This window comes from Ochotona princeps, chromosome X (assembly GCF_030435755.1).
Source record: "Ochotona princeps isolate mOchPri1 chromosome X, mOchPri1.hap1, whole genome shotgun sequence".
NCBI lineage: Eukaryota > Metazoa > Chordata > Mammalia > Lagomorpha > Ochotonidae > Ochotona > Ochotona princeps.
Genome location: NC_080865.1, coordinates 42,056,661 through 42,079,593, shown reverse-complemented (window position 1 = coordinate 42,079,593; position 22,933 = coordinate 42,056,661). Strand labels below are relative to the sequence as shown.

At 38.4% G+C, this 22,933-nt stretch overlaps 1 protein-coding gene and 1 pseudogene across 1 annotated transcript in view; one reads left to right on the top strand and one right to left on the bottom strand.

Annotated features, from left to right (window-relative positions):
* Positions 1-22,933, bottom strand: part of HDAC8 (histone deacetylase 8) — a 297,540-nt gene that overhangs the window by 141,765 nt on the left and 132,842 nt on the right. Inside the window, exon 9 of the mRNA XM_004592752.3 lies at positions 22,475-22,569. Coding sequence (XP_004592809.2) covers positions 22,475-22,569 — 95 coding nt within the window. The remainder of the gene's footprint in view (positions 1-22,474; positions 22,570-22,933) is intronic.
* Positions 1,843-2,679, top strand: LOC101520279 (caspase-6-like; annotated as a pseudogene).

The following is a 22,933-nucleotide window of genomic DNA, read 5'->3' as shown; positions in this document are numbered from 1 at the left end:
TAACGCCAGTAAGACTGGCCCACATGAATAAAAGCACCAACAACACTTGTTGGCGAGGTTGCGGGGAAAAGGGATCCCTACTCCACTGCTGGTGGGGCTGCAGGCTGGTACAGCCTCTATGGAAATCAGTATGGAGAATATTCAAACAACTCAAATTCAACATACCATATGATCCAGCAATAGCACTCCTAGGAATATATCCAGAACAATTGTTTTATGAGAAATCAACATGCACTCCTATGTTCATAGCAGCACAATCAGTAATTGCAAAAACATGGAAGCAACCAAAATGCCCATCAACAGAGGATTGGATAAGAAAGCTATGGTTCATCTACTCCATGGAATACTACTCAGCTATTAAAAAAAACAAAATGCAGTTCTTTGTGGCCAAATGGGCCAAACTGGAAACCATAATGCTAAGGGAAATGAGCCAATCCCAAAAGGTTAAATACCACATGTTTGCCTTAATTTAAGATGATATGATGTTATGTGTAACATGTTATGTTTTGAATGTTATATGTTGTGTATAAACTAAAATTTAAGTATAGGTGAGGTGGTCACAGAAGGTGGCTGGGAACTCGCATTTATCTTTAACATATTGGTTACTCATTACTATGTCAATTAATTCCATAGTGATGTAAATTTTTGCTGATGGTATGTTGGAGCTTTCAATTGACTGGGATGATACTCTGCTAGCTCTGTCTTCAGACCAGAGAGGGTATACCTAAGAAGCCGTTGAACTTGACTGGACAATAAGATGTTGGACTCTATGTTTGGTATACGCTTGCAATGGGGGAATCTCAGCTGAACTTGAGCTGTGGTTATGCAACAAAGTGGAGGAATCCACCATGGTGGGAGGGTTTGGGGAGGGGTGGGGAGAACCCAAGTATCTATGTAACTGTGTCACATAATACAATGTAATTAATGAAGTTAAATAATAAATAATTAAAAAAAAATAATTTGAATGACACTGTGTTGCTCATTTGAAACCATGGAGGCCAGAAGGAAGAGACTTTAAGTGCAGAAAGAGAAGACTGCCAACTTGGAATTCTTACTGAAAAGTTCCTTTAGGAGTGAAAGGAAAATTAGTAAATGTTTTGATGAGGTAAAACAAAGAGAATTTGTCAGCAGATCAATCATAAAAGGAAAGAAGGAAGAAGAATAAAAATAAGAGTATATACAATAGACTTTTTTCTCCTCTTGAGTCTTCTAAATTATGAATGGTGGCAGAAACAAAGCTATAACACTGACCATTGTGGTTCTCAATGTATGTAGAAGAAAAATTTAAAGATATAAAGGTTAGAGGGTAAAAGAACATAAAAGATGGTAAAGTTTAGGAAATGTTGACACTAGTAGATTTTGGTAAGTTACCTATATATAATTTATTAACTGAAGCAAGAACTGAAAAGCTTATACAAACTGGTATACAAACAAAAAAAATACTGTAGATTAAAAAATGGAAATTTTGAAAAATGTCCAGGCAACCCAGTAAGAAGACAGGCAAATAAAATAGATGGAGTAAACAATAAAATAGCACACCTATGCCTTAACATCAATCATTACAGTAAGTGGTTTAATCACACCAGTTAATAAAAATATAGGCAGAATGGAATAGAAACACGATTTACCATATCTTGTATACAATACAAACGATATCTGGAACTTGAAGGAAAAACGGTATGAAAAACTTTTTTTCAAAGATGGTATGAAAGGGAAGCCACTTGGCCAGGGTGGAATCAGTGTGCCTTGGGTATCAGGGAATGAAACTGAACCCAGCGTATGACCCCGTGCTGGTCTGTGATGAGCTTGGCTTTGGGACTCCATGGGGTTCGGCTTGCAGGTGGGAAGCAGAACATGATGGAAACAGATGCCTTGTATAAAAGGAAAGTGCTTGCCCTGATAGAAGAGTACAAAATGGACAAGCGGAGAAGAATCACTTTTATCTTCAGTCATGATAGGTTCTTCTGGCACTTACTGCTGCCAGAAAGATGGTGCACCAATGCAGACTTGGACAGTCTTATTCACAGACTTTCAGATCTAGGATTTGAAGTGAAGAGCTTTAATGATCTTAAAGCAGAAGAATTACTACTCAAAATTCATGAGATGTCACCCTATAGCCACATAGATGCCGACTGCTTCTTGTGGGTCTTCTTGAGGCATAATGAAGGCATTCATATTTATGCCTATGGTGCCAAAACTGAAACCCAGACATTAACTGGCTTGTTCAAAGGAGATAAGTGCCAAAACCAGGTTGGAAAACCCAAGATATTTACCATTCATGACTGTCATGAAAACAAGCATGATGTGCCCATTATCCCCATTGAGGCGGTGGGTCGTGAGGTGAGTGGACAAGGTGGCCACATAAGCAAAGTGGCTGTAGCCTTGGTCTACACAGGGTCTGCTGGAGCTGACTTCCTCATATGTTAATCAGTTGCTCAAGGATATTATTCTCATGGGAAACAGTGAATGGCTCATGATACACTCAATTTTTGTGTGCAGTGTTGGGAAAAATATGGCCCCTTCTTGGAGTTCATAGAACTCATGCTGGCAAACAGGAGAATCGCTTTGCACCAAGTGGACTGTGGAAAAGACCCCAGGGCCATTGGAAAGATGCAGTTTGCCTGCTTTGCCTTGATGCTATCTAAAAAGCTGCATTTACTTACAAAAGGTAGGAAATAAAGGCTGTTTTTTCTTATGATGCATGTTCAAAATGTTCCCCTTATGTCACCATCAATTTAAAATGTTTTAAGGCTTAACATTCAACAGAAATCTTCATTTTTATTTAAATAGCCCATTGTGAGTGTGGGTTTAAGGGCTTGATATATATGGGAAAGACTGTCTATACCTACAATGACATGATACACTTAAATAGCAGAATGTTGGACTTGTGACTGTTGCTGAAGGACTATTCTATTGTAATAACATAGGGGAAGAGAATCAAGATGGCAGAATAGGGTGAAAACACATTTAAACGGACGGAGAAACATTTAATCAGGATGAAGCAGAGAGGACATTTCTAGGAAATAGGAGAGGACAGAATAGGAGAGAGGGGTACCTGGAGACTGACAGACACTGGAAAGCAGCGGACACAACGGTGTGGTGTTGCAGTGACTGATAATCCTGTGGCATTCAGCTAACAGCAATTGGAACTCCACCAGCAGCCGGAACTCCACCAGCAACCAGGTGGGAAGGGACTTTCACTGGGAGCTTGGGAGGTGAACCCAGACAAAGAACTGTCCATCCTGCTGGTCCGTTTGATTTGACCAGACGGACAGTGCGAGAACAGAGTGGATTTCCCAGCCCAGTCAGCCCCCTAGAGCTGAACTGGGTGCCATTTTGTGTAAGGAGGCAAAGGCAAGGAAAGGACTGAGCATACGCCGAGCCAGGAGTGAACTCATTTCTGACTCAGTGAACTGCATCAACGCTGCATTCTACAGGTTCCACTCAGACTTGATGGCTAGCACATCAAAAACTCTAGTAGTGGCACATCAGGTGCCACTTTGTACAGCATGGCAAAAGTTTTAGGAGTGCAGGGGACAATAGTGAACTGCGCATGTGCTGAGCTCCCAAAGAACTCACTGACTTCCATGGATTGCACTGGTCCCACAGGAAAATAATACCGACTGTGGCATTGTATGGGTCTGTGTGGCACCAGACCTAACGTCCAACAGGTTCGTGCAAGATCAGCACCACCAACAACCTGGCTATATAAGGACACCTGGTGTCTCTCTAATCCTGGGACCTGCTCCAACCGGAAGTGGGAGAAAGGCTGCAGAGACAACAGTGTAACTTCAGCAACAATATCACAGGAGGTGGAGAGTGGTGAGCCAGGAGTTGGGGCTATGGAGACCATGGTGGAAATCTGACATAAGAACCCAGACCTGGAACTTGCCGGGGGGAGTGGCACAATTGGCTGCAAGTAAAGAGCTGGGTACCAACAGCAATAAGTAAAATTGAACTGTAGACCGGTGGGTGACACAGCTTAGAAACCTGCCCCAAGGAGAAGTCTCTGCTAACCAGAAGTACAATGATCAAGAGCAGAAGACACATAGGTACTATGAATATTAGTGAAAACTCCCCTGTAAAGAAGCAAAACCCTATGCCAACCTCAAAGTTAACTGAGGAAGACCTCATGAAAACGGGGGACACAGAATTCAGAAAACTCATTTAAAGCTTCTGATCAACAACGGGAAGCACATACAAGAGTTCAAAGAATTTAAGGAATATGTTAAACAGGAAATAGCAGCAAGAAAGCAAATCAAGGCTGGTATATCAGAAATTAAGAACACAGTAGAGCAAATTAAAAGTACAGTGGAGAGTCTCCAAAATAGAATGAAGCAAGCAGAAAAAGGAATCTCAGAATTGGAAGATATTTCTAGTCACAATGGGGAAATAGTCAGAAAGCTGGAAGCAGAGCTGGGTCAGGCCAAAAAAAGTATTCAAGAACTGAAAGACACTATTAAAATGCCTAATATAAGAGTTAAGGGAGTCCCAGAAGGTGCAGAAAGAGAAACTGGTTTTACAAATATAGTTAATGAAATAATAAGGGAAAATTTCCCTCATCTAGAGAAAGAATTGGGAAACAACATCCAGGAGGGGCACAGAACTCCCAACAGGCTTGATCAAAAGCGATCTTCACAATACATGATCATCAAGCTCTCTTCAGTTAAACATAAGGAAAAGATCCTTAAATGTGCACATGAAAAAAATCAGTTGACATATAAAGGAATGCCAATTAAGCTCACAGGAGATCTCTCACAGGAAACTCCACAGGCAAGAAGAGAATGGAGTGACATATTCCAGATTCTAAAAGAAAAGAATTGTCGGCCCAGGATAACATATCCAGCAAAGCTTTCTTTTGTCTTTGAAAATGAAATAAAATTCTTCCATAGTAAAGAAAAGCTAAAAGAATTTGCCTCTTCCAAACCTGCCCTACAAATGATACTTCAAGATGTTCTCTTCACAGAGAAGAGGAATAGCACCTGACAAAATCAAAGGCAAATGTGAAGAACATCCCAGTAAAATGACAACAGAAGATTAAACCAATGAACAACCCATTCCTAAAATGACAGGACCAAAGTACCATCCATACGTGTTAAACTCTGAATGTAAATGGCTTAATCTCAATCAAATATCATAGATTAGTAGACTGGATTAAAAAACAAAAACAAAACCCATCTATTTATTGCCTACAGGAGACACATCTGTCTAACAAAAGTCAGCGGAAACTATATCTCATGGATTTTGATTTTTTTGTTTTTGTTAGTTTCATCTCTTCAAAAACACTTTCTTGTGATTAAATTCTTCAGTGACTCATAAATCATACAATAGCATCATTTTCTTCATGAAGGTTCTTGATTTTCATTTCTTCAGCAACACATTAGTCATTCAGTAGCATGTTATTTAACTTCTTGGTGTTGTTAATTCCTTTTTTCTTCCTGTTGTTGATTTGTGTCTTTTCATTTAAGGGGATGTATAGTAGCTGTGTAGTGGAGTCTGTCACATCTAGTAACATGTTATTTAACTTCATGGCATTGTAAATATCTATTTTTCTTCCTATTGTTGATTTTGTACTGTGACTTTTCATTTAACGGGATGTACAGTAACTGTTAAATGGAGATTAACATATCCAGATGTGAGGATATGATGTAGTATGCATCTCTACTTCCAGACAAAGATGAACTTACAATGAAACTGTTTACTGTATCTTGACAATAGGATTCTGAACTCTGCCACTGTCCATGTCTGCGATGATGAACATATGATTGTGTATTAAGAACTATACTTTTGTAATGGTACAGACAAACTAGGTAGGGGGAGGGGGGTTATTGGGGAGAGGATAATGGAAATACCAGGAGCCTATGACACTGTATCATAAAATGATAATAATAATAATAATAAGATGTAAAATGTGAAAAAAATAAAAGCAACACATAAAAATCCATAGCCTTTGGCCTGGTGCGGTAGTCTAGCAGCTAAAGTCCTTTCTTTGCACGTACCGGGATCCCATATGGGCACTGGTTCTAATCCAGGCAGCTCAGCTTCCCATCCAGCTCCCTGCTTGTGACCTGGGACAGCAGACTTTCTGACTAGAAGTAATCCTTGAACTATGGTGTAAGAAGTGGAAATCCAGCAATATCTGGAAAAATACAGAGTTTGGAGTTCATAAAGGCCAGGGTGGTTAGAAGCTTGGAGATGGAACTGAGCGAAAAAGGCTGTAGAAGCCCATTTCAGTCTTTTCATGAATATCCATTTGAACATGTTTAAAGTAAAATTTAATAAGGACAGAACAGTAAATTGTAAAGAAAATAATCACCAAGTGGTTATAAGATGAACTATCCCTGGAATCCACAACCTGGCCCAAGTGGCAAGACTGTACTAAATACACACTCTGAGTATCAGTAGAGACTTTAGAGCAGTAGTCTTCAAACTGAGATAAACCAGCCTTAGAGGAAAGTCTACTTAGGATCTACTCTAAATGAGCTTAAAAATCAGCTTTGAAAGCAGCAAAGTGATACTTAGCAACTTAAATACCTTCCAGAAAAAAGTATACTCTTGCTGACCCAATACAGAAAATTCAGCACTCAACAATGTAAATTCACATCTGACGTCCAAAAAATAATAATAATAACCCTAGAAATATAGAGAAAGGAGCAAAAAAAGTGATTTATAATCTGGAGAAGAATTAGTCATTAGGGATAGACATCCAAATGAGAAGGTGATGGAATTAACTAAGGAGGATAAGCCAGTTATTATAATTATATTGTATATGCTCATGGATATAAATAATACTTCAATGAGGAGGGAAACAGAATTTCTAGACATGAAAATATAAAATTTGAAATGAAAATTTCGCGGAATGGCATTCACAGCAATTACAGCACAGAAGACAAGATCAATGAATATGGACACAAAGCAATAGAAACTGCTGAGAATGAATCACAGAGAAAATGAAAGATGGGAACAAACAGAAAAGGTCACAGTAACCTAAGGGCTGATAGAACTGGTTAAGCCAGGTTTAGCTGCAGTACTGGAGGTAGAGAAGAAAATCAGGAATAAAAGAAATAATCGCTAAAATATTTCTAAATTTTCTGTCAAAAAATCAACCATGAACCTACAAACCCTGGAAGCTCAGTGAACCCCAAACAAGATAGACACAAAGAACATAACACAAAAGCATGTTATAATCAGGCTTCTGAAAATTAATTACAAAGAAAAAGATACAATAATTGATGCACAGGAACGCAGATAAAGGTTGATCATAGACTCTTACGAGGAAATATGCAAGCAAGAAGACAGTGAGATGACATTTATAAAGTGCTGAACAAAAAATTATTAATCTACATATAATTCTATATCCAATTAGAATATCTTTTAAAGGAGCTCAAAGATCCAAACATTAAGAAATAAGGACATGAAAATGTTATTAGCTATAATTTCATCAGTACATCTTGCTATGAATGTTGTATTAATGTACTTTATATATAAAATCATTACAGTAATCAAAACCTTTATAAAGTATTTGTAGAATATAAACTATTAAGACAAAATGAAGACTTTTCAGACAAACAAAAGCTGAAACAATTTGTTGCTAATAGATCTTCATTGTAAGAAAATGAATAGAGGGTTTTTTTTTTAAAGATTTTATTATTATTGGAAAGCTGGATATACAGAGAGGAGGAGAGACAGAGAGGAAGATCTTCCATCCGATGTTTCACTCCCCAAGTGAGCGCAACGGGCCGGTGCGCGCCGATCCGATGCCGGGAACCTGGAACCTCTTCCAGGTCTCCCATGTGGGTGCAGGGTCCAAAGCTTTGGGTCGTCCTCTCCTGCTTTCCCAGGCCACAAGCAGGGAGCTGGATGGGAAGTGGAGCTGCCGGGATTAGAACCGGCGCCCATATGGGATCCCAGGGCGTTCAAGGCGAGGATTTTAGCTGCTAGGCCACGCGGCTGGGCCCAGGGTTTTTTTTTTTTTTTTTTTAAAGTCAGAATGCAACTTGTACCAAACAGATACTTTATCTGCACAAAGGATTGAATATACTGGGAAGAGCAAATACATAAGATATTTTCTTCTTCATTCTTTAACTTTCTTTTTTTTTAAAAAAAAGATTTATTTATGTTTATTGGAAAGGCAGATTTACAGAGAGAATGAGAAAAAAAGATCTTCCACCCAATGGGTCACTTCCCAAATGGACCCAATAGCCAGAGTTGAGCCAATCTGAAGCTAGGAGCCAGGAAGGGGCTCCCACATGGGTGCAGGGTCCTAATGCCCTGGGCTCTCCACTGCTTTCCTTAGACTCAAACAGGGAGCCAGATGGGAAATGGTACAGCTGGGACCAGCGCTCACACAGGATCCTGGCACCTGCAAGGTAAGGACCTGGTCACCGAGCCATTGCGACAGGTCCCCCATCTATTAATTTTACTTTAAAGACAATTTATAGCTATGTTGGAAACAACAGGCATGGTGTTGCTGCAGTGTCAAGCTGGCACAAGGCACCATGTCAGCCAGGTGGTGGAGAACAACTTTACTCTGGCCAAAAAGTAGTACAGCCCAACTGGAGGTTTAAGGGCTGTGATGTAGAGCTACTCAGAGCTGTTACAGTCAAGCCAGTGTACTGCATTCCTTGGCCGATGTGAGTAGTTGCCTAGCCTATCTATACCCTGATGGAGCCCATACAGCATGTGCTCTTCTTACAAGACCCCTTGCTGGCATGGCTGTGGGCCTTCCTCTCGATTCCTTTCCTTTAACTTCTCATTTATTTCTTAAGTCCTGGCATCCTTAAGTACTCAGACTTCCTGACTCTGAACAAGTGGAGCACAGAAAGGCTGTCTTTAATCTTTGTGATTTTACTGCTTAATAAGTCATTATTTTGAAATCGAAGAGTTTCATTGCCACCTAGACAGAAATACAATAAGAATGTGGATTGTTGGCTTTAACACAGGGAGATAAGAAGCCCTTGTTTACTTAAACCAGGGGTGCAACATCTATGTTTATAGAAGCCAAAAAAGATGAAACTCAAGTATCAGTGAGGGTTCTAACTCACAGAGAAGGGATTTACTTCTAAGAAACTGAATAAAAATATAAACAAGAAACGAAAATATAATTAAACTCATTTTTATATATGTTACTGTTTTACCTGATAGTGTCTTATATAACAGAACATTTCCAAATAGTTTCAAGTGAATTCATCATTTAAGTTGCACCATCTCTTTCAGACTTCATTCATAGAGGAAAAGAAATTGAATATTTTAAGTGCAGACATGATGAGCTCATTGAAAACCAAACATTGTTTATTACTGCTTTTCAAACTTGAAGTGAGAAAGCCACTGAAGGGGTAAGTTAGTATACTGCACTGGCTGGAGGTCTGCACATGACAGCTTAGAGACTAATAAAGCCTTGGACAGTTAACATCACTCACTGCCTACTCAATGAAAAGCTAGCCCAATAACTCATGGTATTGCCTTTTCACAATGATATAGTAACTTTTTTACCTAAACATTTAGCTATAAACATGAAGTCTTAGTTACTTCACGTTTGCAGAATTGTGCTCTCATAGACAAATCTACAAATATGACCAAATTTGTTGTTTTGCTTGTAGTTATGTAGTATCTGCACAAAGTAGTTTTTTTGTGTGTGAATAGTTGGCAACACAAGTGATGCTAAGATATTCACAGTACTGAATCACTTGTTTGAATCTCAGAGTATATGCTGGAGCAGCCTTTTAATATTTGAGCAGTGGCACAAAAGAAATGGTAAGCAAAACTGGTTGGCATTACTGAAGAAACAAATGCAGGAATATCAAATTATGCCAGCAGCTACCGTATTTCTACAGTCATGCATTCATAATAACCCCCCCCAAAACAGATCAGACAAACAAAAAGCAAAGCAAAACAAAATACACAAAGTATTTAATCTCACTTTAGAATGTCCTTGATGAAACATTGAAAATGTAGTTTCATTAAATTTTGACATTGGGTATAATATTCTGATGGAATAGGAGGTATACTTAAAGTTCTTCAGCTAAAAACTGTAGTGTGCTGGTTGTCTTTAGGAAAGCACATCTGGGATTAAATTATGAACGTAACTAGCCACATTTTCTTTTATAGAACATAGCTCTGCTTGAAAGAATGGACAAATCATAATTAAATCCTTGGATATTTGGGCTTGGAAATAAACCTTTTACTTCATGGTAAACAATTAACAGCATGTATTGCCAATATTAATTGTTTCGAATGAAAATTAAAATTTTGGAAAAATTTCACTTGCCTTGTGAACCTGACAGTCTCCCAAACTTGTCCCAGTGATTTTTAAAATGCCACATAAAATGTGGTGACATTTAGGATATTTGTATAACTTAGTGAATCAGTATCTTCCAAAATATAAGCTAAATTAGATATTAATTCAAAGTATCAAGTAACTGGGTTGGACATCTGGCATAGTAATTAAGACACTGACAAAGTTGTCTGCATCCTACAGTGTAGTGTCTGTTTTTGGATCTACTCCTGATTTCAATTTCTTGCTAATATACAACTTGGGAAGCAACGGTTGATAGCTTAACTGCTTGGTTGCCTACCACCCATGTGGGAAACTCAGGTTGAATTCTCAGCTCCCAACTTTGGTCTAAACCAGGCCTGGCTGTTGCAAGCATTTTGGGGAGTGAATCAGTAGATGCAAGATCTTTCTCTGACTCTGTCTATAAGATAAATTAGCAAATGAATAAGTATATTTTTCATTGTCCATACCTACAATGCCAGGATACATTTAAATAGCAAAATGATAAACTTATGACTGGTTATGAAGGACTATATTATTGTAATAATATAGGGGAAATCGCTGGGGGGGAGGAGATTTGGGAAGACAGGAAGGGAAATCCCAGAGCCTATGGACCTGTATCATAAATAAAATAAATAAATTTTTAAAAGTAAATCAAAGTAAAAACCATAAGATGACCAATGAATTTTAATGGAAAAGTATATGAAAGTTCATTCATCTTTTTTAAAAAGATTTATTCATTTGAAAGAGTGACAGAGAGAGATGAGAGTGAGGAGACAGAAGGGAGACAGAGAGCGGAGCTACTAACTACTAGTTCGTTCTCCAGATGGCAGCAATGGTTGGGGCTGGACTAGACCCAAGCCAAGAGACAAAGAACTTCTTCTTTGATGTGGTGACAGGGGCCCAAGCACTTCAAATAGCTTCTGCTGCTTTTCCCAGGATATTAACACTGAACTAGATTAGAGGTGGAGTAGTCATAACACCAACTGGTGCCCATACAGGATGCCAGTATTGTGGGTGGCAGCTTTTCCCTACACCACAACACTAGCTTCTCATTCATTGGTCTTTAAGAAATTATAATTTGTAAAGATTTAGCATGATATCCAAGAATAATACTCATAACTATCTGAAATAGTTATTGAAATAGCCCTCCCTTTTCCCAATTACACATCTATGTGAACTTGCATTTTCTTCAAATACTTTAATAAAAATAACACATCAGAACACATTTGAATTTAAAAGCAAATGAAAAGTCATCTGATACCTTCTAACCTAGGTATTAAAGAAACAAGCAGAAGTGTATAATAGCATATAATATAGCATTTTCCCTCATGAAATTTCTTTTTGTCTTAGAAAACAATTAATTTTCATTATATTATTTGTGCTAATATATAGTGGACATACTGAATATATAGTGATATATTTTAAGTGAATTATTTTAAAAATTAAAGAATATAATTGTTTAAAATACAAACAAGGACAATGTATCAAGGGGATTGAAAGCATGCAAAACTGAAATGTGATAATAAGGGAAAAATTGAAGGACAATGCTATAAACTAATGGAATACTACTTGAAAGCAGACTAAGAAGCTAAAAGCATATTGTAGGAGCACATATTATGATACAGTGGATAAAGTTGCTGCCTGCAACATCAGCATCCCATTTAGCACTGGCTTGAATCTCAGCTGTTTTACTTCTGATCCTGTTTCCTACTAATGTCCTGAAACAAGGTGCAGAAATGAAACAAGTGCTTTGGCTCCTGTCACCCATGCTGAAGACCTGAATGGAGCTCCAAGCTCCTGGCTTCCACCTGGCCTATCATTGGCTACTTCTACCATCTAGGGAGAGAACCCATAGATGGAAGATATCCCTCTACTTCTTCCTCTCCTTAACTCTAAATTAAACAAACAAACAAATACATAGATAGTTTTTAAAGAAAGTACACCATAGGGGAGAATCATGATGGCGGAATAGGTTATGGATATGTTCAAACAGAGAGTGAATCATTAGTCAGGGTGAAGCAGAGAGGGCACATTCCAGGAAATAGGAGAGGACAGGCTAACGGCAGAGGGGCACCTGGAGACTGATGGACATGGGAAAGCAGCAGAGACAATGGTGTGGTATTGTAGTGATGAGATACCTCAGTGGCACTCAGCATGCAGCCATCTGAGCTCCACCGGCAGCCAGAGCTCCACCAGTAGCCAGGTGGGAGCAAGAATTCACCAGGTGCTCAGGAAGTGAACTCAGGCAAAGAACTGTCAGTCATGCTGACTTGTTTGATTTGACCAGGAGCAGAGACAGAGCAGCAGATCCTAAACATGTGGTGCAGGAACAGGGTGGATTTCACAGCCCAGACTCCCAAACAGCTGCATCAGTAGCCATGTTGTGTAGGGAGGCAAAGGGTGTGAGACAGGACTGTGAACACACTAAGCTGGGAGCAAACTCATTTCTGGTTCAGTGCGTTGCACCGATGTGGCACCTTATAGGTTCCACCCAAAATAGGTCTTGGCAGCCCCCAGACCTAATGGCCAGCAGATCAGGAACTCTACCAGTGGCACATAAGGTGTCATTTTGTACAGTGTGGCAAAAACTGGAGGTACAACAGTGAGCTGCACATGCACTGAGCTGGGAGCAAACAGCCAGCAGGTTCTGGCAAGATCAGCACCACTATCAACCTAGTTATTTAGGACACCTGATGTCTCCCTAATTGTGGGAACTGCTCAAACCAGAAGTGGGAGAAAGGTTGTATAGACAACCATGCAGCACCTCAGCATGGTATCACAGGAAGTGGAGCGTGTGAACCAGGAGATGGGGCTATGGAGACCATGGTGGAAGTCTACCGTAAGAGCCCAGACCTGGAACTTGACGGAGGGAGTGGCACAAGTGACTACAAACAAAGAGCCATGTACCAATTGCAACATGCAAAATCAAATTGTAGACTTGTGGGTGACACAACTTAGAAACCTGCCCTAAGGAGAAGAATCTGCCAGAAATACAATGACCAAGAGCAGAAGAGACAGACACCCCTGCAAAGGAACAAAAAGCCTTTGCAAACCTCAGAGTTAACTGAGGAATACATCGAGAAAATGGGGGACACAGAATTCAGAAAACTCATTATAAAGCTTCTGATCAACAACGAGAAACACATACAGGAGTTCAAGGAGTTTAAGGAACATGTCACATAGGAAATAGCAACACTGAAACAAAATCAAGCAGAATTATTGAAAATGAAGTATGCAATACAGCAAATTAAAAATTCAGTGGAAAGTCTCAATAAGAAAATGAATGAGGCAGAAGAGAGATTCTCAGGATTGTAAGATATTTCTAGTCACAATGGGGAAATAGTCAGAAAGCTGGAAGCAGAGCTGGGTCAAGCTAAAGAAAATATTTAAGAATTAAGAGACACCATTAAAAGGCTAAATATAAGAGTTATGGGAGTTCCAGAAGGCACAGAAAGAGAGGTTGGGCTTAAAAATTATTCAATGAAGTAATAAAGGAAAACTTCCCTAATTTGGAAAAGAATTGGAAAACAACATCCAGGAGGGGCACAAAACTCCCAACAGGCTTGATTAAAAGCGATCTTCACAATACATGATCATCAAGCTCTCTTCAGTTAAACATAAGGAAAAGATCCTTAAATGTGCACGTGAAAAAAATCAAGTGACATATAAAGGAATGCCAATTAAGCTCACAGGAGATCTCTCACAGGAAACTCTACAGGCAAGAAGAGAATGGAGCAACATGTTCCAGATTCTAAATGAAAAAAATCGTCAGCCCAGGAAAACTTACCCAGCAAAGCTTTCCTTTGTCTTTGAAAATGAAATAAAATTCGTCCACAGTAAAGTTAAAAGAATTACCTCTTCCAAACCTGCCCTACAAATGATACTTCAAGATGTTCTCTTGACAGAAAAGGAATAGCACCTGACAAAACCAAAGGCAAATGTGAAGAACATCCCAGTGAAATGACAACAGAAGACGAAATCAATGAACAACCCATTGCTAAAATGACAGGACTAAATTACCACCCATTCATATTAACCCTGAATGTAAATGGCTTTACCATTAATCAAATGTCATAGATTAGTAGAGTGGATTAAAAAAAAAAAAACCCAGCTATCTGTTTCCTACAGCAGACACATCTGTCTAACAAAGGTGAGCGTAACTTATGATTTTTTTGTTTTTATTTTAATTCTACAAAACCAGTTTTTTTTCCATTAAATTCTTTAATGACTCATAGGTCATACAGTAGCATCATTTTCTTCAAGAAGGTTCTTGATTTTTTTTTCTTCAGCGACACATTAGTCATTCAGTAGCATGTTATTTTTTTTTTTAAGATTTTATTGTTATTGGAAAGCAGGATATACAGAGAGGAGGAGAGACAGAGAGGAAGATCTTCCATCTGATGATTCACTCCCCAAGTGAGCCGCAACGGGCCAGTGCGCGCCAATCCGGTACCTCTTCCGGTCTCCCACGTGGGTGCAGGGTCCCAAAGCATTGGGCCGTCCTCGACTGCCCTCCCAGGCCACAAGCAGGGAGCTGGATGGGAAGTGGAGCTGCTGGGATTAGAACCGGCGCCCATATGGGATCCCGGGGCTTTCAAGGCGAGGAGTTTAGCCACTAGGCCACGCCGCCGGGCCCGGTAGCATGTTATTTAACTTCATGGCATTTTTAACTTCTTTTCTTGTTCCTGTTGTTGATTTTGTATTGTGGCTTTTCATTTAAGGGGATTCATAGTAACTGTGTAACAGAGACTATCATATCCAGATGTGAGGATACAATGCAGTATATATCTCTACTTCCAAATCCAAGATGGACTCCTAATGAAACTGTTAACTATACCTTAACAGTTGGATGCTAGATTCTCTGCCACTGTCCATGCCCACAATGATGGACTTATGACTGTTTATGAAGAACTATAGTAGTATAAGGGCAATCAGTGTGTGGGGAGAGGGTTCAGAAGAGAGGGAAGGGAAATTCCAGAGCCTATGGAACTGTTATTATGAAATAACAAAACCAATAAAAACCTTTTTTTTCCTGAAAGTTTAAAGATTATAAAGAAAAAACCCTACACTAAAGGCCCTAGAAAATCAACAAAACCTCAAAATGAAGAGATATAGAAAATAACCAGGTAGTAAAATAAAATGACCCACCCCCATTATTTAATTCAACAGAAGGCAGGAAGAGATAAAATATGAAAACACCATATTGGTTATATAGGAAACGAACAGGAAGATGGGATTTAACCCAAATATATAAAAATATATCATTTTTAAAAACACAGACAGTGAGAGCACTCCAACTAAAAAGAGATCATTAATCTCCAGAAAGAACTTGATGCTATTCTATGCTTTCTAGGAGATCCATTTGATGATGAAGACAATAACAAGCTGAAAGTAAAAGGAGCAAACAAAATACACTACACAAACAATAACCACAAAGAAACAGATGTGGCAATATTAAAATCAAAGTAGACTTTAAAGTAGAATATTATCAGAGACAGATATTTTTTAATAACAAAAGATCAATTCATCAGGAAGACTTAAAACTAAGAGTGTATGTGTCTAATAAAAGCTTTCAAAAATATATGAGCCTAAATTGGCATGAATATAAGGAAAAAATGGTTAAATCCAAAATTATTGCTGAAATTTTAACTCAATAATCGAGAGAGCAAGCAGATAAAAAATACAGAAGACAGAAATAATGTCTTTAAGCTGAACTAGTTAATAATGACAAAAAAATGCCACCCAGTAACAGTAGGATACACATTCTTTGCAAGTTGCACATAACACATTCACCAAGATAGAGCATGTGCTGGGCCCTAAATTTTTTCAATAATCATACAAAAGACTGAAATAATGCAAAACGTTTTGTTTTGAGCACAACACAACTGAACTAAAATAAAAAGCTGGAAATTATCCTATTTCTAAATATTTGGAAATTTATTTAAAACAAACCATATCACAAATCACCCTATCCATCAAAAAAATACAAACGTTTTGAGCCAAATGAAAATGAGAACAACATACCAAAATTTGTGATACATAGATGACACAGTGCTTAGGTGGAGTATAAACTGCTTAATTAGAAAAGGAAAATTAAAAGTCAATAAACATGGGCTGGTGCTGTGGCACCATGAATTATGACACTGCCTGCAGTGTCAAACATCCCTTATGGCTATGGGTTTGAGCCGTGGCTGCTCCAATTCTGATACAGCTCCCTGCTCAATGTGCTGGGAAAGCAGCAGAAGATGATGGTCCAAGTATTTGGGACCCTGTACCCACTTGAGAGACCCAGATAGAAATCTGGTTCCTGGGTGTGGCCTGGCCCAGCCCTGGGCATTGCTGCCACTGGGGAATGAAAAAACAGATGGAAACATTTCCTCTTGTTCATGTCTCCCCACCTCCTTTGAAACTCTGCCTTTCTTTTTTTTTTTTTTGTTAAAGATCTATTTGTTACTTATTTATTTATTTATTTATTTATTTATTTATTTATTTATCTGAGAGGCAGAACCATAGTACCAGGCTTGTCTACGTTTCACAAATAAATACATATTGTAAAAACATAAATGAACAAAATTTCCATCATAGAAAACTAAAAAAAGTAAAAAATGTAAATAAGCAAAAGGAAGAAAATAGTAAAACTATGAACAGAAATAGAAAAAGGAAGAGTCAATGAAACTACAAACTGTTTCTCTTAAAAATTCTTAAGGAAAATTGATAAACCAGTAGTAAGATTATCAAGCATAAATAAATCACTGATGTTATGAATGAAAGAGCAGAATCATTAAAGACCCTACACTTTGAAAACAATAACAGAATATTATAATTAAATGGGTAAATTTCCTGAAAAATAAATTTTCAACACAGAATCAAAAGAGATAGAAAATCTGAATATTCATATACCTAGTAAAGAAACTGAATTCCCACAAAGAAAACTCCAGGATCAAATGCTTTCACTGGTGAATTCTATTAAACATTTTGGGATAACATAGTATCAACTCTACGTTCTTTTTCAGAAAACAGAAGAGGAGGTGACACTTTCTATGTAATTTTATCAGAGTAGCATTGTCCTGACATCAAAATCAGACACACTACAAAAAATGTACCGACATCCCTTCTCAATATAGACGCAAAAACCCTTGAACAAATGACAACCAACTGAATCATATGAGATGGATAATAGTGACATGACTAAGCAGGGCTTATACTAGGAAGGCAAAGTCAGTTTACCATAAAAAAAGTCAGTGTGACTTACTGTACTAATGAATGAAGGATAATACCATATGATCATTTCAATAGATAAGGAAAAGGCCTTTGACAAAACTCAATACTCATCTGTGAGAAAAAAAAAACAGGAAATTACGAATAGAAAGGGACTTTTCCAACCTAATAAAGGACATTTTTAGAGAAAAAAAATCTACATCACACTTTACAGTGAAAGATAAGTGCTTAACTTTACTCCAGGAATGAAACTTGGACAAAGAAGTTCATTCTCTAGTTGTACTCAACATGCACTGGAGGGTGCAACTAGTGCAAAAAACAAAGAAAAAGAAAAAATGGCATGAAGATGATATAAGAAGAAGCAACTATTTATATACATGTTTATATTTAAGACATGTTGATATACATGGAACATGTTAAATAATCTGTAATGAAATTCCTAGAGTTAAATGAGTTTATTAAGTTTAGAGTATTCAAGATTGACAAAATCTATTGCATTTGTATTCTGGCTATATACGATTGGAAACCAAAATAATAATGGCATTTATAACAACATCAAAATCATGAAATACTTAGGAGCAGCTTTAACAAAATTTGTGTAAAATCTGTTTACTGCAGAGCATAAATTCAAATTTGAAATTAAAGAAGACTGAAGTTAATTAAAGATACAGCAAATTCTGAATTGAAACATTATTGTTATTGCTCCATAGATCAATTTATGGATTCAGTAAATTATGCAGATTGCACTGCAAGACTGCTTTAGATTAGTAACATATTTGCACATAGACTTAATTCTTATTAATGCCTATTCTGTAATATGAATCTCATATATGAAGTATAGTTTATTTAATCAGTTCATCAAAAGTTCCTAAAAAGTAGCCTAGTCAACTATTTTCTTAGAAAATCTGACACATACACATGTATACACACAGACACATAGAAACACATATGAGGAGTTTTCAAAAAGTTTATGGGAAATATGTATTAGGAAAAATTTTGCATGGCTTTCAGAATTTTTGTATCAAAACATACTTATTGTTCAATTTCATTTTCCATGAAGTTTTGATGTGCCCTTGTGAGTGTGTGTATGTGTGTGCATTTGATTTACTATATCCTAGATCCTAAATAGTGTTATGGGATTACAGAATATTGCTTAAAAAGACTTATTTATTTAAAAGTTAGGGAAGGAGGGAGAGAAAGAGATAAAGCCCTTTTACCTGCTGGTTCACTCCCTACATGGCCACAACAGCCAGGTTTGGGCCAGGCTCAAGCCAGAAGCTGGGAACTCTATCCAGGTTTTCCATGTAGGTGGCAGGGACACAAACAATTGAAACATTACCCACTGCCTTCCTAGGTGCATTAACAGGGAGCTGGGTTACAAGCAGAGTACCCGGGGCTCCAATCAGCATCCTGGTGTCACAGGTGGTTTTTATTCGGCTCTGCCACAACACCAGTCCCCAGAACATTCTTACATAGAATTATCTAGATGACTTACTAAATTATTCATGTAATTTTCCTTTTCGCCAGGCCCACATTATCTTTGGATTTTCCCTATAATAGAGATACCTGAGCGAATTTTACACAGAGGCTCCATTCCTCTCAGTTTTCCCAGCAGGACTCAGAATTCATCATTGGCAGGGACTGCTTCCTTATTCCATGCTTGGTTGATCAACCAGACTCCCCAGTTGCTGGACTGAGACTAACTCCCTGGTCACTGGTTTCATGGCATCATGGGCTTTATGACACGGCTGGTTTTGTATCTCATGAGGGGTATGCTTGAAGGCCTACCATGAATCACTTGCAATATTTATGCTGGGCTTCCTTTCCCAGCTTCCTTTCTTCCCATGAATACACCTGTTTCCTATACCCAGAATACATAAGGATACTTCTTGCAAAGAATAGGAAGTTGCTAGTCGGGTTAAATTGTATTCTAGAGAAAGGCTATATTAGATTTTCAATTCTTCCATAATAAAATGAGTTTTTCAGTGTGGATGTAGGGACACTTGATAGTCACTCATTTATTCAGTTGCTCTGAATTCAGTGAATGAACACCAACCAGGTACGTGCTAAATTCTGTCCTGACTACCAAGAGACATTGCAAAGAACCAAAATACAGATAACCAAATGAATGTTACAAATTATATGTGTTATGGGAATACATATTTGAAAGTCTTAACAAGTCTGCTCTTCTTGCAGTAGGAATACTCTTCCACACTCTACCAACTGAGTTTTCTCAAACCAGAGCTCATCTATTTTCATAGAAACAGCATTTAAGGATTTTCCGAATCTGCTCCCATTTTCCACTCAAGCTTTAATCCTTCCTACTCTCTCACACACCCTATGTTCCACAAATCGGAAACTTCTCACTGGTCTCATGAGGCATCTTTTACCATCTCCGTTCCATTTGCCTAGGATGCCTTCCTCCCTTATTTTCATCTAGCAAATTCCCAATCAACCTCTAAGGTTCAGCTCAAAGTCTTGCTGAAACATTTCTCCTGTAACCCCATCTGTCCTGAATTTGAGCACATTGTTTTATCACTTTTATTAAATGTGGAGAATTTTTAGGTCACCGGGCTTATCTTATTTGCCCTTGTATTTCGGACTCCAGGCCTCAATAGGGTTTGACAAGTTGTAAGGGCCCAATAAATAAACGTGAAGAAGGAGCTCAAGGGGACTGGGTGTATTTCAGTGAGCGTTTTTCCAAAGTCAGAGGTTTTGAAGGGGAACCCAGCAAGATGGTACAGAAGTGGGGACTGGGCATCCGGAGGAAGAGGATTATCATCCTCGGAGATGGAAGAACAAAAGCTTCTGACTGAAAGTGGAGACAGAGAGCAGGTTATCCTGGCTGCTGTGGGCTGCTGCATCTTGACCTTTTCAACAACTAGATTTTTCCATTCTATTTCCTGTTCCTGAATGACAAGGTATTTTGTGAACTCCTTTGTATCCCCTTTATAGTTGAGACACAGCTCTACAGTCCGTTCCTGCTGTCTTACAGTTATTATTCTGCTTGGTATTCTATGTGTACCTGCGTAGCTCTCCAGCACTGACACCACCCTCCCTCCCCAGCTGTGCTTGAGGTAGGGATGAGCTCTTCTTGTCTTTGCACCTTCCACAACACCTCGCATGGTACCTGGCACACAATGCATGCTCAGGAAATACTTTCTGATCTACCATTTATTGATCTGATCTAAGAGGGCCAAGAGGATATTTGTGTGCGACTGTGTATTGTTGCCATGGAATTTACATATGCCTTTATGCTATGTAGCCTATTTTTGGTAATTTTCATTAAAATGTTATGCTATGTACCTGGAAGACTGTCATTTCAATTTTCTTGTTTTCTTGATGACTCACATCTTTATACCACAAAGATACGACAGCAGGGATTCACAAAGGGCTTGCACAAATTTATGAATGACACACTCATAAATGTCTGGCTGTAAGTGAGAAGTAGGCAAAGAGGAAGGAGAGAAATTATACTTCCAAAATCCCTAATGGGTGCCAGGATTGGTGTTAAGTGCTTGACATACATTGCATCTCACTGAATCTTTCAAACTATTTTAGAATAAACATCGAATAACCCGACCTACAAAACTAAACCCGCATTCATTCAGGCACAGGGCTCACCCACATACCAGAGCAGTATTTACCTTATTAAAATTTCATCAATATTTTAACACAGGTAAATCTCTATATTAGTTTTTGCAGCTTAGGAATAGAACATTTACACTCATTTCAGGCTTTTGTGACTTGAAATTCCTTTCTGACATAACCTGATCAGTTTTGAAAGTCCCAGTGCTTTAAATTAGAATGCAAGCTGAGATATTCCCACAGCAATAACATCGATTACTTTTGTTCGCAGCACTTACCTTTATATTTCATTAAGCCTCCAAATACTGAATAAAGGTAAGTCAAGTCAAGAAAAGAGACTTCTATTAACCCTGACACCATCAAAATTGTCTAAAATTATAGTGTGCCTTCTATTTGTATTCTAGATATGTTGAATGGTTTTTCTGAGATACATATTATACCTCACCCATGGTTAGGAGAAAATTGGGAGGAAATTAGTTTAAGTTGTTTCTAATTTTTAAAAAGTAATAGTAGCTTTAAAAAGCCTAATTCTCTCAAGCACACCGCTTCTCTCTCTGGCAGAAATCATACCATGATAAACAAAGTTCCATTCCTAATCCTTGGGAAACAGCTTGAGAAGGTGGGGCTGCAAGTACCAGTTTGTTATTTGAAGTCACACAGTTAAAGGCCTGTAGCTACACATCCTGATCTGTGATAACCAGCTTCCTGTCAAGGGTGGGTAGGAACAGAAGGTACACCTTTGGGCTACTTATCACTATACTCAAAGGTCCCACATAGCTTTCTGTTAGTTTATTTTGGGAAAACAAAAACACATATATCAGCTTTAGAGAACAGGGACCTCATCTTGCATGAGTAAAAAACACGGCAAGGTCTCGAATGACGTGCTTCAGATTCTGGATGGCATTGCCTCAACCTCTGTGTGTCACTATTAGTTGGAAAAACGTAACACCTGTCTCTGTAATGATCATATGTTTCTTACATTTTACGTCAAAGAAAATGAGGGACCAGGACTACCACCTTACAGCATGTGCTACATGCTACCTATGGGACTTCATGATTCAAAAAGAGCTCCTTCCTTTTTTGGGGGGTAACGGGATGAAAATATGTACATATCCAAAGAGTTCTTTGTGTGAACAGGTGACCCCTTCCCACAGTCTCTGTAATTAATTGAGAAATTAAAGTTGGTTGGCCTTTGAGATCTCCTGTAAAAAAAGGCAGAAGGTCTTGGATATTTTGGAACAAGAGTCCACTATTCTGCCAAGACAGTGTGTTATTGTTGCTGAAGTGTCTCTCAACAAAACGGTATTGAGTGGTGAGGACGTGATTTTGATTAGGTGGAATGACTCAGCTCTTCCCCTTAAAGAAGAGAGGACTTGTCAGAGCCTTACTTACCTCATGATCTGGGATCTCAGAGGATAGTGTTTTCCCTAGGATGACCCCGGTCAAGTATGTCCAGCAACGAGCCGTGTTGGCAAGGTTATAGCCTCCTGTCTCCACCAAGAATTGTGAAGTTAGGAAAGAATAGTCACAAAACAGCAGAAGAGGGAAGGGAGGAAGGAAGGAGAGAAAAATGTTTTAATGAAAGGGCTAAAAAGACAACTCTAACTTGCAGAATTTCACCCAATCATCCCTTTTAACATTTTTAAACAATCTACTGGGCTGACTTTGGTGGGCCAATTAGTTCATGCAGTGTGGAACTGGACAGTCCAAAGCCAACACATATTAAACAGGCTCTCATCTGCTAACAATTACACACCTGAGGAACCTAAGCTACTCAATTCCATTGAGAGACATTGGCAAGACTGAGATCCCTGGAACTTGGATCTCTTGAGGTAGCCTACCCAGGGTGAC